Genomic DNA, 18,036 nt, shown 5'->3' with positions numbered 1-18,036 from the left:
ACCTCAGCTGTCCCTCGGTGCTTCAGAGCAGGGTCTGATTCTTTGGCCCAGGTGCTGCCAGTGCCACAGGTATCCATCTCGAGTCACTTCCTCCATATATAGTCAAGTAGATCATGTAAATTTAATTTGGGGGAATCTATTAATAAACTAATCACCTCAACAGACCAAGGAAGAAAACGGTTAAGATCACCTCAACACGTAATGAATAGGCATTTGATAGAACTCCACAAAAGCAATGAGTAAGCTGAAAAAGTAAGAATTTGTTTAACTGTATTAAAGGAAATGAACTACATGCCAAGTATCAGTCACAGTGCCACAAAAACTGGAGAGAAGGCACAGACCCCTTGTCACCGATGTCACTGCTAGTGAAGACCAGTTCACCCAACCTAGTGAAGCAAAAAGAAATGGGTTACAATCATATAACAGATGTATAAAAATTCAGAGGCCTGTGGCATCTGTGAAGTCCTTTGCGCACAGTGAAAGACAAGGGTTTGAATCTTATTTACCCTGCCACATCGAGTTCCTATTTACCAGGGACAAAGCAGGAAAAAAAATATGTTTGCTTTATATGCAAACATATAGAGCTGCGATGAATAAAATTGACAGGGGCTGGGGTCACGGCTCAGTGGCAGAATACTTTCCTAGTATACACGAGGCTCTGGCATCGATCCCTGGCACACCCCGGTTTACTCTTGGAATACACCGAGAAATATGTTGGACCTGTACCTGTGTACAATGCAGATGTACCTATGCAAAGCTTTAAGTAAAAACTATCTAAATCAAGATACTCAGATGGCATTTCTGTGTGGGGCGACTCAAAAAAATATAAAGATATTAATTCTCTCCATCAATTTATTGATGCAATGAAACGCCAATAATTTTATCAGAGTAACTTAAAAACTCATGTGGAAGAAAATGGAAGAGCTTCTCTGGGAAATACTTGAAGAGTAAAAACTTGGGAAAACTTGTTTTGCTAGGCATTAAAACATACTGTGAAGACAAAGTCATTTAGAAAGTGCAGTAAGGACGTGAGAAAAACAAACCAAATAACGGAACAGTCTGTGAGAAAACAGTCTATCTTTTGTCAAAGAATAGAACAGTCTATGAGAAAACAGTCTATCTTTTGTTGAATAACAGAATAGACTGAGAAAACAGTATATCTTCTGTCCTCCATCACTCTGTTCCCCTCTCTTGTCACTCCACTCCTCTTTCTACTTTTTCTTTCTCAGGTGCCAGACCTACATTGTGGTCTACAACTTCTCCCACCTCCCATTTCTCCTTCTCCCCCTGCAAAGGACCTCTTGGTGCATACTGCTATTTCCTACCTCCTTCTTGGTCAACCTGAATTATCACAACCCGAGTCTCGCTTTGGAGAAACCTGCACTTATCTGGGAAAAACACTCTGAAGATCTGTTTGGAGTGAGAGGTGGACCCAAGGGTGCTCAGGATCCCTAGACCAACTCCCGAGGCAGACGGTGATACTGATGGAGGATCTTCTGTTCAGGGTCAGGATGTCAGGTCTGGGGGAGAGGTCAGGGATGCGAGGTCACAGTGGGTGACAGCATCCAGAGGAGCCAGATGTAGGATATACCATGAGCAGAGATGAGACTATGACCTAGTGATGGTGTGGCCACAATGGGGATTGGGAGCCCAAACATGCTATTCACTAATACTCTAGCAGGTGCTTTTCTTGGAGGAACAAGAAAGAATACAGAGTTCTCCAAGGGAGTAAGCAGGAAGGAAGACACATGGCTTACGCAGAAGTGTCTAGAGACAAACACCCAGCACTGTGACGGCCTCTGTGCTGAGAGCCTTACAGACATTATATCAACTAACTTCCAAGGCAACCCAAGAGGTAAGGACTGTTAGCACACCATTTCACACCTATCGAAACTAAAGCTCTAGAATGGGGGGGGCTTGCTCAACACAGCACACAGCTGGAGGAACTTGGATTTAGAGCCAGTGATACAACTTGTGGCCACATATAAGCTCCTGTCAGCAGGTCAGTGGGCACGGAGACACAGACAGATGCTGGGCTAAAGGGCCGTGGCAGAGGCCAAGTCCTTGTTCCCAGAAGACAGTCTTGCCCCCAATGTCACTGATTGGGTGCCGATCACTTTAGCCATGGATACTTAAGTGGCCAGCTCCTCACTCTGCGCTGGGGCTAAGCGAGCCTATCCCTACCACCCTACCACGTCTGTGAGACATTTTGCAGGGAGTTGTGAGAAGACAGAGCTCTGGTTTAGTGTGACCAGGGTGACCCTAGTGGGCATATGCTGAAGGGCACGGCCAAACTGCTGGCTGCAGTCAACCTCCAGGAATCTGAGAAGTTCGTGGGCAGGTGAACGGGAGGGCCGAGGGGGTCTGTGTGCACAGGGATAGCAGCCAGAGGTCAGGGCTTCTCAGAGGAGCCCTGTGGGAGGGGGTGTGACTGTCCTGGACACCCACAACCTCAGCTGTCCCTCGGTGCTTCAGAGCAGGGTCTGATTCTTTGGCCCAGGTGCTGCCAGTGCCACAGGTATCCATCTCGAGTCACTTCCTCCAACTGCTCCTATGTTGTCTTCCAGTAATCTCCAATGGTGGGCTGCACTCACCTGCCCTCACTGAGCAAGCTCTCTGAGTCTCCCAAGGGCAGTCGTGGGCTCTAGTGAAGCCTGGCTCCTGGGGTCACCCTGCCTGGGGGGCGCTTCTGTGCCTCACTCTGCTCAGGCCCTTGTGTGCTGCTGCCAAGAAGCCTCACCAGGACAAGAACTGGAGTCCTTGTGGTTACAGGCTGGGGACCATTCTCATGTCAGGGTCTGTTTCAAGGCCTGAGCCAGTGGAAGTAAGAAAAGTTGGGAGGATCAGGAACCACAGGCAGAGGTGCAGCTCTTCTAGCTTCTCTGGGGGAAAACTGTACACCTGTCACAGATGTGATAAAATCCTCGAAGCAAGCAAGATCCCAAGCAACAGTTCTGAATCTTGCAGACCATGGAAGACTTGGTCCACAGCCTAGGGTGGTGCAGACCACGGAGCTTCCACAGAGCTGGATAAAAAGCCTCTTGGGCCCCAGCCAGTATTTCTGATGTACCAGGTTTGGGAAGAGCCTGAAAATCCACAGCTGCCACAAGAGCCCTGGTGGCACTGGTCACGTGGCCACGGATGCCCACCCAGACCCACTGTGGCAGTGTTGCCTGACAAGGGTCCACGCTGCCCTCTTCCTGCTTGGATGAGCAAATCCAGTGTCTCTATGGTCTAATTTATGCTCCAGAGCTCCCTGGGGGAACAGGAAGAAACCCCTCATGCATAGACCTCAACACCAGCTAGAATGTCTCCTGAAAGCCCCAGGAGGAAACTGTGGCACACAGAGGCCAAGCGGTTTGGCTGAGGACACACAGTTGGCTACACAGAAGACACTGTGTGACCTCAGAGAGTCCCCACTCCCAAGCCCTCTGGGCTCTCCTGACCCAACTTTTCTCCAGGCCATTCATGAAAAGCTTTAGAGCCTCACCCGTGACCTGCTCCACTGCTCCCTGAGTACCTGGGGTTTGTCCATTCTTTCTGTGAAGCAAGTGATGCTGGAGGGAAGTGGCTTGCCACTCACAGTCCCTTAGTGACCACAGAGACCAGAACTGGGCCCAGGCTTGGCCTCAGGGTCAGATTCTTGGTGACAGGAGGAGCAGAGAGGGCTTCATGGGAGATGATCTCTCAGGCTTCTGCCTCGCAGACCCCAAGGACAGGTTCCTGCCATCCACCCCAGTGTCCTTTCTCTTTTCCTTGCCACCAAGAGTGTGGATGAAGAGCTGGGTGTGTGTCAGGGGGACAGCTTCCCTTCCTACTTGTCTTAGCTGCAACTGTCAACCAGCGCTATAAAGCACTGAAAGATAAGAAGTGAGAGTCCCCGCTCCCTGCTACCCACTCCCCAGCCCTAGGGCTGGGACAAAGGAAGGGTGTTGCAGGTACCAAACACTGGTGGCCAAGGAAATAAGTTTCCCATCCTGCCTCCTCCACTTCCTGGCACTGTCTCTAGATAAATCATTTGCCTATCTGAGTAAGCCTCAGGTACACATCTAGAAAAAGCATAATTCTGCTTCTCTTCCAGGTTAACAGGAGAGTTAGAAAAGGTGGGCTGTACTGTCAGATAGGATGGCCACAGGACCGTACCTGACTTTCTCACCAACACTGACACAGGCAGCACTCTAATTTGGGAGATGTTTACACACGCACTTACTTCTCATCCATCCATCCATCCATCCATCCATCCATCCATCCATCCATCCACTCATATACTCAGTCAATAAACTCCAGACACCTGCTGTGTTCCACTGTGGAAGCTGGGTATTAGGAGCATTCACTCCTGGATTTTCCCAGGGACCACATGAAGTAGACAACATCAGCTCCACCTTACTTGAGGCTCAGAGAGAGGGTGACTCACCCAAGATCACCTACCAGGCAGAACATGGACTACAGGACTCTAGGACTCCGGGTCCCGATTAAGTGCTGTGGCTCAGGTGCCACCGCTCTGCTGTGTGCCGAGTCCATGCGTGTGTAGTTGTTTTGAAACGCCTGCAGCCCGAGTCTTCCTGTGTAGGATGCTCTCTCCTAGAGATGCTCTCTCCCAGAGCTTTAATATTTAGATGAGTTTTATTTGTCTTGCTGTCTTTTATAAAGACTCTGCCGAGTTCTAAATGGACAAAGCCACAAGATGAGAGAAAGTGCGCAGGAGACTGACTTTTTATTATCCAGCCAGAGCAGGGGGAAAATGACTCCAATAAATCCCAAGTTTTATGTGCTCCAGACATTCCGTGGAGCCAGAGATGGCTTCTCAGCAATGCCGACGGTACATTAAAAGCTCATTTTCCCAAACATGATACTGAATATGCACTCGGAGGAAAGAGCCATTATACGGAGTAATATTGAAGCTGCAGCTGACGAATATCGCTGCTATTTTCCCTGAATTCTCCCTCATGACTCAGGAGCAGGTCTCTGAGCTCACACGCTGCAGGGCTTGGCACCCTGCCCAGAACAGAAGTTAAACACCTGGCCCTTGCTCTCTCCCAGGCTGGGGTCACGGCTCCGATTAGCGGCCTGGCAGGGGGTGAACAGGGAGCATTCCAGAGGGCAGCTCAGGGACCATAAAACATCACAAACCGTTTTCTGAATCCTAGCAGAAGGGGTGGAGATTGAGTCTGAACAGGAGGTCTGTGCAGGACTAATGTTTCCTCTTCTGTCGATGTGCCACTGTCCTATGGTCCTCCAGGCCACCATCTCCAGGAAGCCCTCCCTGCTGCCATTCTCCTCTGAGCCCTGCAGAATTCCCTGCATTCTGAGCCCTGAGCACCTCCCACTTCATGCTGTCCTTACTCACAAATGTGAGCGGCTCAACTCAGAGCTGGACACACACAGCGGGGCTCGGTTGCTCACCTTCCGTCCCTCACCGAAGGTTACATAGGTTAGACATGAGGAGTGTGAGTGGGCAGTCTGAGCATCACCACCTCCACAGGCGCAGAGCCAAGTCATTTACCTTTCCGAGCCTCTCCTCATCCTCCGCAGAGCTGAGCATTGGGGGGCCCAGCAAATATATATATCAGATTGGGGCAGGTGCTAAATAAACACCAGCAGACACAGTTATAGACAACTTATGCATTCATTTGGGAGAACTTCCCAAGAGGACACAGGGTCAGACAATGCGTGGCCTGTGGCCTGCAAAGGCCAAGATGCAGCCCTGCCTCATGTGCCGCTGCCACATAGTGCTGCTCCTGAAGATGCTCGTGCCGGTGAACCACCCATGCCAGCTCTTGCTCAGCACATGGGGCTGAGAGGAGACAGCCACAGGGATAGCTGAGTTGGCACCATGCTGGAATCGGGGCTGCTTTCTCCCAGTCCCTCCCCCACACTGTGAGCATCTGTGAGTTTTCCACGGAGGGGGTGCTCTGCAGGCAGCAAAGCATCACTCCAGACACAGGCTGACTGATGGGTGCCAAGGGCACTGGGCTAGGGGTAAGAAGCCTGGGTTCAAGGGCTATCTCCACCCTTCTTGCAGCTGTGTAACCGTGGACAAGTAATTCTCTTTTTCTCCTTCATTCAGTGCCAGGCAGAACCTGCAGGCTGCCTGCTAGCTGGGTCCCCTGCTGGTGCCAGAGCCAGGTGCACAGGCCCACACAGCACAAGCTACCCCGGATGAGCACAGAACTGGACCAGCACATACTTCCCTGGCTTTAGACACATCTGCCTTTATGTACAGTTGTGATATGCTGCTGCTGCTGCTGCTGCTGCTGCTGCTGCTGCTGCTGTGTGTGTGTGTGTGTGTGTGTGTGTGTGTGTGTGAATTCTGATCTTTAAAACAATTATACTGAAACATTACTTGTCTTGGTTGCTGAGTTTGTTGGTGTCCCCACCACTACCCATGCCTCTCCCTATTCTTGGAGGGTCCCAAGAGTCTCTTCAAGAGAAGAGAGCTTCTGAATTAAGTCCTAATACAAGGATAGGAGCTCACCAGGATGACAAGGGGAAAGAATGATTCAAGCAGAGGAAAAGGCGTGCAGCGGTTCTCAATCCAGGGTGGTTCTGTCCCCAGCATTCTAAGAACTTTCTCATTTTTATTTTGACAAGAAGAGAGCCCCTAAAGGCAGGAATGGTGGGTGGAAGCCAGGGATCGTTCTAGGTAACCAACTATGCACAGAACAGTTCCCCCAAGTGGAGAACTAGCTCACCCAAAATGGTGAGGTTGAGAAGTGATACCAAAGAACAGAGATGGGCACCTCAAGGCACACAGTGCTACTGCAGGCTGAGTTCTTAGCCTTTCATAGCCTCAGTTTTGCACCTGAAAACTGGGAATCATAATTGAATCTACTTTAGAGGCTTGTTGGTGTGGGAGGGTAATGGCACCAAACACACATGTACTAGGTGCTCAATAAACGTCTGTGCCCCCTTTGCTGTGCTTGCCTGGAATATACCCCAAATAGCAAATAGTTCTCAAAAGAGACAGTGAGGGGCCGGGGAGATGGCTCAGTAGAATAAGGGCTTCCCTGGCAAGTGCAAGGGCCTCAGTTCAATCCCCAGTTCCACCAAAAAAAAAAAAAAAAAAAAACCAGTGACCTCAGGTTCCAAAGAAAACTTGGACACAGAAAAGAATATGTTTTGCTCCTTTCTGACCCTTCTTTTAGGGACAACCACGAATCTTATCTCTTCACAAATGTGACCTGGCATGTGGAGAACCAGCCTGTGTGTTGGCTTATTGCTGGTCTGAGTTTTAACAGGGAGTGAATTTTTATGACCTAGTTGTAAACCTTTGTTGAAACCATTTTAAAACTAAAAAAAAAAAAAAAAATGCTGATAGAGTCTTAACCACGATAGCTGCTAAATTAAGCATGAGGGATGGGATAATGGGGGTGCAAAAGAAAACAAAAGTGTGCTAAAAGAGTTAGCGGAGGTAAAATAATGTTCATTAAAAATAGAAAAACAAACACACACACACACAAAAATCTTTTGTGTTCAACTTCACACTCGTACATCATAATGTTCCAGTAAAAGGCCATTTCCCCTGAGATAATAAAAGAATTGAATTTTTCCTTATCGGTCATCTATTTTTCAAGCCCAAGCTATTACTCCCGCTCTGCGGTTGCTAGGCAACAAGAAATATTAATAGCAGCTTTTATTAGCTTAGCTTTTGCAGCCGAGTACCAGAATGAGAAAATGGGAAACATAAATGTGTTACATAAATCTTTCAACCTTTCAGAGCCGGTGTTAGTCTCTGTTTTCATAATGATTTATTGAAGTGATGGTTCATTTATGAGCAAAAGGAGTGCAGGATAAGAAAACGGAACAGTCCCCTGCAGGAGTGTTTGAAAATAAATAATTATAGCATGGGAGCAAAAGCTGTTTAAAGCTATTTTTCTGAGTTTTATAAAATGTAAAAAGACGTATTTCTTTTTGCGTGCTGCCCCTGGAAAACAGGGGGAGGGAGGTTTCACTGGACTCTGATACATACAAGGGAACCTCCGGGCCTCTTGTTACCCCCACGCAGAACCATCAGGGGTCTACTGGGGAGATAAGTCCCTGCTTCAGCCCCAGAGGAAAATTAGACAGAAACATGGCACCCTCTGCTTTTACTATGATAGATCCTTCCCCTGGTCACAGTGCCAAGGAGAGTTAAGTCCTGGCCACTTGTTTTGTTGACAAGCAGCGGAACTGTCACTTTGCTGTTGCCTTTAAGCACCAAGCCCCGACAAAGCTCCCAGTGTAACTAAGATGCCCTCTCTTCCGCCAGCCCCCGGCTGTGTCCTTCATGTCCAGCTACCACGTCAGCCTCTGAGCTGCTTTTCCAGTGCCCACCTCCTGGCCCTGCCTCCGTGCGCACCCTGACAGGAAGGCTGCACCCAGCAGGTCAGCCTCAAGATGTGGCTCAAGCCTGCTCAACTCCGTCAGCACAAAGAAAGAATCTCTAAACACAGTGGTGGACTGCAGGGCCCCAGGCAAGCTGCAAGCAGACCCTAGTAACCCAGTCCAGATCCAGAGGACTATACAGTACCTTGCTGATCCACAGAAGCATAAAAAAACTTTTGAAGGGTTGTTTTAAGTCTTAAAGTGTTAGATTGGTTTCTTATATAGTAAAATCTAAATGGTATAAAACAAACAATATATATATATATATATATATATTTCATTAATAATAATAATTAGCAGAGCTAAGGGGTTTCCACCATCCCCTGTGGTTCAGAAGTCCAGAGAACCAACAATTGAGGTGGGGAGAGGTCTTGGCCCCTGTGCTCACTTTGGAGGAGGGGGGTCGCCTGCACCTCGACTTGTGTTAATCAAATGGTAGACTCAGCCTCCCTAGGGAGGAGGGAAAAGGCAGGGGAGGGGTCAGCAGCAGTGAGACTGAGGGGAGCAGCCCAAAGCAGGCAAGCAGTGGGAAAGCAGGACTCTGAGTCCAGGTTCTAAGCGCTGACGCAGGGCTGCAGCCTCTCTCGCATTTCTAAGCAAGCTGGTCAGGAGGCAGATGCTTCCCCCACTCCCAGCCTGTTCTAGCCTGGAAAGGCCCTTCACCTAGAGAGGGAGTTCCTCAGCCCAGCCCCTTGCCCTGGGTGTACATAGAGCAGAAAATCTAGTTTGAGCCTCCTACCCAGTAGCGTGTGTGGCAGTGGCAGTGGGAGAGCCACTGAGCCTCAAACCCACATGCTTGCCTAGCTGCCAAAGCAAGTTTGCCCATTTCCCTGTTTGCAAGTTCACCAGAGTTGGGCTCTCCATCCCCATTTTATAGGCAAGAAAACTGAGGCTAGGAAAGAAGTGACTTATCCCAGATCCTAAAGCCGGTAAAGAAGAGTCAAAGCTGGGAGGAGAAGGCCTGAGACACCTGTGCACCATCTCTGCACTAAGGGATGCCTGAGACAGGGCCACACAGCTCCAGTGACCCACAGGCACATCCGCCTGGGAAAGCCCTGGCCTCCTGGATCACTAGAATGTGGCAAGGGCAGGGATTCCTGTGGGGCCTCAATTCCCCATAGACCCACCCTCCACCTGCCCAAGACTCCCTTGGGTGCTTCTCTGGGTTCCCAAAAGGTGCAGGTTCCTAGGAGCCTGGCTGAGAATATCACGCTCTGCCCCTCCCAGGATAAGCTTCCACTGGATACCAACATTTCCAAGGACGACTCCAAAATAAATGATTTCAGACTTAACAGAAGCTGCTTAATAAATTCCACTCTTTCAGTTTCTTTGGGTATTTTAGAAACTGATTTATACACACAATATCTCTCTCAAAATGAGACAATCAACACAGGATAAAATTATTGAGTTATGAAAATAGGGGTCAGATGGAGGTGCAGTGCTTTAAATTAAACTGGTGAAATATATCTTTCATACTAAATTGACTCTTTTTGTCTTGGAAATGAATGTTTAATCAGTTAAGATGCCGAAGTCGAGGGAAGAGCTTTGAGCATATTTAATTTTGTAAAAAGGGCCAGATTCCACTACTGTTCAGGATTCCTGCCAGCAGCTGTCCCTTTAAAGGAGAGTAGCTGCTCCCCCCAGACCGGCTGGGCTGAGCTGCCCACCAGGCAGGGGACCAGGAGGAGCCCCTGGCCTCTGGGGCCCTAGCCAGAGAGACCTGGCACCAATGAGATGGCCGGCAAGCACCCTGGCCCTGCTCTCTCTTCAGGGACCTCTCTGGTGCATCTTGGCCCATGCAGACAGCATCTTGAGGCCCCTGGCATCTGGGCATCCTCTGCGCCACCTGTAGCCACAGCCTGGCTGTGCCATCCCTTGTCACCTGGTGAAACTGAGGAGTGAGTGGTAGGAGACTGAGTAGGATTTGAATTTTAGTTTTGCTGCTTATGAGCTCGATGACATTAACTCATTTACAAAGTAGTGACGGAACCCATCCTGTGGCAGGCTGTTACTTCCTGGAGGAAGCGTGGAGGGCAGTCCCCGAGGGTTACTCTGCTAACCCTCCACTCTGCTAAGCACCCTGCAAACGGAGCACTCCTGTTACACAGAAGAGCACTGTAGACACTGGTTCGACTTGAGGCCTTTGGACTCACTGGCAACCGTGTGCTCCTTCTGGCATACCACTTCCCTGCAATGTCAGTGCCCACAGCTAGGGACTAATAAGCCAACACCCAGGCCAAGACGCAATGCTTGCTGGCGGACTGATGGCCTGTGCACCACGGAGGGCTGTTCCTATCACTGAAAGCTCCAAAAGTCCATCCTCCCTGGGTTTTTCCCAGGACACAGAGCACATATGCACAGCCCAGGAGAGCACAAACAGCATCTATAGAAACAGCTTCCCTGGCCAGCTTTGCGCTACTATAACAAAATATCGGACACAAGCTACTAATAAGTAAAGAGAAGTTTACTTTGGATCACGGTTGGGGATGCTCAAGTCCAAGCCCGGGCAGCACTACGAGTTTGAACCTCAGGCAGGTGCAGCAGACCATGGTGGGACAGCAAGTGAGAACCAGTGCTCACATCTCGAGCAGGAGACAGAAAGAGAGAGGAAGAGACCCGGATCCCCTAATCCTTCCGAGGGCACAACCCCCAAGGCCCTGAGCACCTCCCAGTAGGCCCTGCCTTTGGATTATAGGCACGCACCACCATAACCAGTCTCAATTACGGTCTCAGCGCACCTGGGGTGAGTGGGGCTGGCACAGCAGGCCGGGGGCTTGAACCTAGGCCCCTGCACATGCTTGTAGGCAATTAAACCACTGAGCTATTTGGCCAGCCCTGGAAAGATGGAACTTTGTAGAAGTGACTAAGTTAAGGGTCTCATCCCGAATCGCAATTGCCCCTTTATGATGGGCACATGGAGTTTCTACAGACAGAACAGAAAGTAATATGAAGATGAGACAGACTGTAGTGGCTCAGCCACTGCCACAAGCCAGGGAAGGCCAGCCGCCTACCTGGAGGCAGAAGAGACAAGGATAAACTCTCCACCACGCTTCAGGAGGAAGTGTGTCCCTCTTGGCTCCTTGATCCCAGCATAGGCCATTGAGCCCAGAACGGCAGATCTGGGGGTAAGTAGACATCTGCTGCTGTGAGCCACAGTCTGGGAATTCGTTACAAGCTGTTATGGTTTGTGTCTAGTTGTCCCCCCAAAGCCTCACGTAAGTCATGGGGCAGACACCACTTGGGGTGCAGAGTGTGGCTGGAGGGGCATGACCAGAGGAGGGGGGGGGTGAGGCTCTAGGGGCGTGGCCAGAGGATGGGCGGGGCTCTGGGGGCGGGGCCAGAGGACCAGGGCAGGTTCAAGGTGGGGCCAGAGGGGAACTATTAACAACACCCCCACCCCCAGCCTCTCAGATGTGGAGCGGTCATCCTGGACAGGGCGTTGGCGTCTGCGCTTGATGCTGCCTCAGGCAGAGAGGAGATATTTGGGGAGGCTGAAGGTAGTGACCCTCTTTCCTGAGCAAATAAGGCTCTGAGGTCTTGCTACATAATTCAGGCTGTTTTTTGATTTTTTTGTATTTTAGGGAAGGGTCTACAGGGTGTTCAGGGTCTCACTACTAGATCGGAGTGTCCAACACCATGTAGACCCTCGTAATTATCACCTGTTTACAGCCTCCCAAGAGCTGGGATTACAGGCGCGCGCCACCATGCCCAGTCTCAATTGCCGTCTCAGCTTGCACCCGGGGCCGGGCCAGCACAGCAGGCCAGGGGATGGCTGTTTTAAACTATGAAACCTCCAATAACTCTGAGCTAAATAAACATTTCCTTCCTTCATTTTGAGGGTCGGGTATTTGTCCCAGCATGAGAGAAGATAAGACACAAGTTCACCTCCCTCCTGAGCCTCCCTCCGAGTCCTAACTCCTCTGGCTTCCCTCCACTGTGGGACACTACGTGAAAGAGTATTTGCAAAGCTCTCTGCTCAGTGCTTGATACGTAGCAGGTGTGAATATGAATCCCAGCACTGCCCACACCCTGACTCCCCTTCATCGGGAAGCTCCCACAAATCTAACCACTCTGTCTTCAAGAGCCCCTTGTCTTTTCACTAGCAAGGACGATGTGTGTACAGGCTCTTATCTGCTCTTCCCGTTGGTCTGGACTTCTCCCCTGGGTAATGGGGTTTGGCTTATCTTTCACAATATAACAAGCGAAAATAAAATTCAGCGAACCCTGCAAAGTCAGGCTAATGGGAGAATTAAGGCTATCAGCATTTGAGAAGCATCTTAAGCATGAACCAGTTACAAAGAAATCTGGGAAATAACTGCAAAGTGCCTGCCTGCGCAGAGCCCAGCGTAACACTTCAAGGAGGCAGTGATGAGGGGAGGCATCTTTGATTAGCCAGCAACATGCTTCGTAATTATCAGCGCTATTAAAGAACCAGGGACCTCCAGATGCACCTGGGAGTAGATGCAATCTGCTCCTTTGGGTAAACGAGACCAAAGGGAAAAGGGCCATTTGGTTGCAGTGGGAATTCCTTTCTATTACTAACAACAGCAAGTATTCCCTGATTGCTTTCTCTCTGCCAGGCATTTGCGAAGACTTCACATGCATTATCTCAGATACATTTCACAATGACCTTGAGAAGAGACGGTTATGACCCCAAGACAAGGAAGTGAAGCCTCAAAGGGAAGTTCAGGACATACCTCGAGTGGATGAGACTGCAGAGCCCATGTGCTGACCACCACCCCACACTCTCCACTAGTGCCACAAGTCAGCAACAGGTGGTCCAGGATGGCGCCATCCTCAGCCCTGTGCCACGGCTCTTCCAGGACGTGACAGAGGCGTCCATCTGAACCTGCCCTTGCATGTGTCGCCATAAGTCATGAGCGGGGACGGCTTGGAGTAGTGAGGTTTTATTAGGAAATGAGCTGGGCAGACAGCTAAGACATGAACCTTCCAGCCAGGTGAAGCCAGGGTGACAAGGGAGTCTGAACTGGGAAGTCTTTTAGAAGAAGCAGCTGGGAATCTGTATGACTGACGGGCCCAAAAGGAAAGTATTCTTCAAAAAAACAGCATCAATTTGCACTGAGTTCTTTTGTGAGAACACAACACTCTATAGTGTGGGTCTTGAGTCGTTTTCCTCACTCCCCTCTCTCTATTTCTCAGCTAGCTTCAAAGATGAAAAACCAAACAAAAATGAGAGTGGCTTACAAAAATATACACAATACACCAGGATTTTTAAGCAAGAAAATTTGTTGGTATTAAAAGAAGAGTAAACAATAAAGAAATAAAGCACAGTTGAGATGGTTAGAGTACACACAGCATGCCCAAGGTCCCAGGCACCTGCTAGCACTGGGCCACAAATTGGGCTGTAGCTGCCCTACACCGATAGCAGAGGGAAACACTATTCACCCAGTCCGATGCGACTTTGATAGGAAAGGCAAGTGAGCAGAGCCAAGGCATGATTGCCACCTAAGCTAACAAAACCGAGGACTGCTTCCTCCTGGACACTTATGGGTTGGTCCGGCAACGCTCAGTCATGGTACACCCTGGACACCCAAAATGTCACCCGCTGGAGACATCAGGAAGTACGCTGGCTGCTCCACTCATCTGCCCTGCTCTGCAGAAAGAGGGATGGAACTGGGCCCTAGTGACACCACTGGAGTTCCTGGGGCAGACCATACCTGAAGCCCTTTATTCCTCCCACCATTGGATATTTTAGTCTTTTTACTTCAGTTAATGTGAATCTGTTTCCTGTTACTTACACATAAAGACTTGTGACCAGTATATATTACAAACAACGAAGGAAAAAAAGTAACCATGAATACAACTCACAGTGATCTAGCCCAAGTACTAGAATTTCCTTAAAGAGATGTTTCTGTTGTACCACCTGCTGTCCCCTAAGAAAGGTCTACTGATTTTCTACAGCTCCTGTAGGTCTGGGATAAGCCATTGAGTCATTTGCACTAAGAAAGCATAACCGAACCTTGAGGCCATAATGGTGAGTGAAATCAGACACACAACTTAAATATCACAGGATTTCTCTTATGTGAGAAACCCAAAGAATAAATTAAAGAGCAAAAAAAAAAAAAAAAGAGACAGATTCTAGGAAACAGAGATAGATCTTTTACAAATGTGAAGAACACCAAGTAATGGGAGTAATGAGGGAGGGGACATAAAAAAGCACTAAGATGTGCTAGATGTGCTGTGTACATTTGCCAGCCCCCGCCCCCTGAGGGCGGTCATCATGTGTTGTGAACATGGACTCATAAAAAAAACTTTAAAAGTTTTCAAACCAAAAAAATTGAAGTAAATAAAGCTCTGAGGGAGAAAGCATAATCCCGTTAGCAGGATTCAGGATCCTTATGATCCAGGCTCTGGGAGCTCTTTTACCCTCTCTTGTCCCTCTCTGGCTTCAGGTCCTTGCTCTCCAGCCCAATAAAAAGAAGGAACCGAACCCTGCTTCGTGAGCACCTGGCCCCCTCCTTTATGCATGCCAGCCCTGAGCCTGGGAGATCCTTTCCTGCCTTTGACTGCAAAACTTCTCCCTGTCCCACTTCAACTCAGTGATCACCCTCTTCCCTGGTTGCTTAAGCAAGGTACAACCTTACAAAGTATGATTTCACTTATGTGAAAGGTCCAGATAAGGCAAATATATAGCTGGAAGGTAACTGGAGTTGTCCAGGGCTTGAGTTGCGGGCGGCAGGCTGGGGACAATGACACAGGGACAGGTTTCTTTTGGAAGGTGAGGAATGAGTTTCAAAATTTTACAGATTGGCAACACAATGCTAACTATATAAAAAGCTACTGAGCTGCACACTGTAAATGTGGGAACTATATCTCAAAGGTATTAAAAATAAGAGAAATGCAAATGAAATTCTACTGTTAACAAATAATAAAACAAGTCCCAAGGCAGTGTGAGCAGGGCCCCTGCAGCCTGCGCAGTGTGGTGACCGCGCCCCTCCATGCCACTCCCATATTCTGCACCCTGCCTTTTGAGCAGGCAATGGAACCCCAACCCTGTATAGGAGCAGCAACTCCATGACACAGCACTGGCGTTCCACTCCCCTCTGCCCCTTCCCTGCTGTGACCAGCGGGAACCATGCCAGGAGGCAGAGACTCACCGTGGGCAGCTGGCTCGACAGTAGATGGCCATCCTGGGCCAGCATGTTGGACACCATGATGGCTGGGAGATCCATGGCTTGGTAGGGGTAGGCAGGGAGCAGACCGTTGGGCGCAAGGCCGTGACACAGTGAGTGGTAGCTGGCTTCGTGGTCCCCCAGGTGCAAGAGGGGTGGCTCCGGGAGGTTGGGAGGCGTTATCGGGGGGATCTCATAGTCTTCGTTGCTCTCACTCTGGCTGTTGTAGGTCTAAAACATCAAAAGGGCATTTTGTTGGGGGTCAGTGTCTTAAAACTACACAACATACTTAACATCATCAGCGACAACCATAACAACCACTGACAAAGAGAAAGGGTGACCCCCAAAGGGCCCAGGTGGCCCCCTGACTGGTCAGGCTCCTGATCTGCCCCCAAGCAGGTGCCTGCTGCCCAGAGCCTGCCTCCTGGAGAATAGTACTGGCTCCTGCCCACCTGCCTCTCTGTTTTCCCATTGGATCTGGCCACCACAGCCCACCTGGAAGACACCTTTCTAAAGCCACTTGTTTTATAGATGATACTGATCCAATGAGGAGAGCAGGCCACTCAACGCCAGCAGAAGAACTGGGAAAGGAGCTGGTGCACCCTGACTCTCTCACTGTGATCTTTCTGGGCAGCTGGACAATTTTCTCTTATGTGTTCCCCAACAGACAGTCCAACCAGTGCCTAGCTTGGTGGCTCTGGCCTTGGTAAATGGTACAAACATTGCCACAGAAGCACAAGCCAGAAACCAGGAGTCACACTAAATGCCTTCCTTTCAGTTATTTTTTTTTTTAAATTTATTTGGTACAGGATCTTGCTATGCAGCTTGGACTCATAGTGATCCTCCTGTCTCAGCCTCCCCTGTGCTGCATTACAAGCATGTGCCACCATGCCCAGTTTTGGTGGTCGGCACAGCACACCTAGGATTCCAGGACCAGCATAGCATGTGGTACTGGGGATCAAACTTGGGTCCTTACGCTTGCCAGGCAGGCACTTTGACTGCTGAGCTATCTCCCCAGCCCCTCTCTCAGTTCTTTTGTGTTTGTCTTTTTTCCCACCTCATCAGGCTAACCAGGATGCTCTAGGAAAATGCTGAATGGAAATGGTGAGACTTGACATGCTTGTTTTTATTCCCTCAATGTGAATCTCAGTATCTCACCATAAAGTAGGAATTCTTCAGTAAGTGGACAGAACTCCACATTATCATGGTAAGGTTGTTTGTTGTTTTTTTTTTTTAATTGTGCATGAGTCTTTAAATTTTATCATGAAAATGTATTTTTATCTTGCTCCCCGCATCTACTGAAAAGTTCAAATAACCATTCTCCCTAAATTCAGTTGATAAGGTAAGTGACTTCATTTTTAAGACAACTTTGCATTCCTGGACTACACTCAAGCTGGTCATGATATATTATTCTTTTTATACAGTGTTCGATTTTGTTCAGTAGTCTTTTGTTTAGGATTTCTGCACCAAGTGGGATGGGCCTCAGCTTTCCTCTCTCCTACTGACCTTTTACGGTTTGACTATCACTGTTACGTTAGGCTGAGGAATTAGTCTCCCTTTGGTAATCTCTGGAAGAGATAAGACCCAACAGAACAGAGATGTGTGAGATGGAAGTTGAATCCACAATTGAACATAGAGGGACAGAGAGAACACTGAAATGGGGGCACCATGCACGGAGGCCAAGTAAAATGTCTAACGGACATGTGTTCAGCCAGTGCTACGGGGGAGAGGACTGAGGGAATGGGCCGAGGAATAACTGAAGAGGTAACAGCTGGGAATATTCTAGAGCTGAGAAAGGACACCAAAGTTATTGGTTGATATGATATAAATGACCTTGGAAGTCCTCCCATGACCTTGTCAGTCATCCTTGTAACCACTTATCCTTCTTTTCTTTCTTCCCCAGTACTAGGATTTAGCTGAGGGAACACTTCACTACACTCCCAAGTCTCTTAATTATTATTTTATTTTGAGATGAGGGTTCACAAGTTGTTCAGGCTGGTCTTGAACTTGAAATCCCGCTTCAGCCTTCCATGTAGCTATAGTAACAGGTGTGCTTCGCCATTCCTGGATGGTGTGCATGAGTGTGTATGTGTGTATAACTCTTAAAAAACAAACCTTAGAGAAGAAAGAAAACCATACACCCCAATAGCACATAAACATAACATCTTCTAATATGTTATACTGCTTGATAGTATCCATGTTAAATGTGTCACTGGGTCAAACCCTGCCTGGCTCCAGCTGGCTGGCCTTCTGTCTGCTGGATGTGGCAAGAGCAATGCAAATAGTGGGCCTGGGTACAGAAGTGATGAAAGTAGGAGGCACATGCATCAGGAGGCCTACTTGGGGCCTAGACCTTTTGCCTCAGGCACCTCATGTGAAGCTCACAAGAGTTCCACAGGGAAGGCCCTCAACTGCCCTTTAGGGCCACAGACGCAGGCCCAGAGAGGGCAAGGGCCTTGCTACCCTAACGCCTACCTCCCAAGCCTGAGCCCCCAGGCTTGGTGCTCACTGGTTCCCTGAGTGGGCTACTGAGGGCTCA

The 18,036-nt window shown here is 49.1% G+C and overlaps 1 protein-coding gene across 1 annotated transcript in view; it reads right to left on the bottom strand.

Annotated features, from left to right (window-relative positions):
- The window catches only part of Tox2 (TOX high mobility group box family member 2), a 137,907-nt gene that overhangs the window by 34,930 nt on the left and 84,941 nt on the right, over nucleotides 1-18,036 (bottom strand). The window contains exon 3 of the mRNA XM_023714964.1: nucleotides 15,483-15,728. Within this exon, the coding sequence (XP_023570732.1) occupies nucleotides 15,483-15,728 (246 nt within the window). The remainder of the gene's footprint in view (nucleotides 1-15,482; nucleotides 15,729-18,036) is intronic.

The sequence above is a fragment of the Octodon degus genome, unplaced genomic scaffold, assembly GCF_000260255.1.
Source record: "Octodon degus isolate 3935 unplaced genomic scaffold, OctDeg1.0 scaffold00037, whole genome shotgun sequence".
Lineage (NCBI taxonomy): Eukaryota > Metazoa > Chordata > Mammalia > Rodentia > Octodontidae > Octodon > Octodon degus.
The sequence above is the reverse complement of the archived record's forward strand: the minus strand, read 5'-3'. Positions and strand labels throughout refer to the sequence as shown.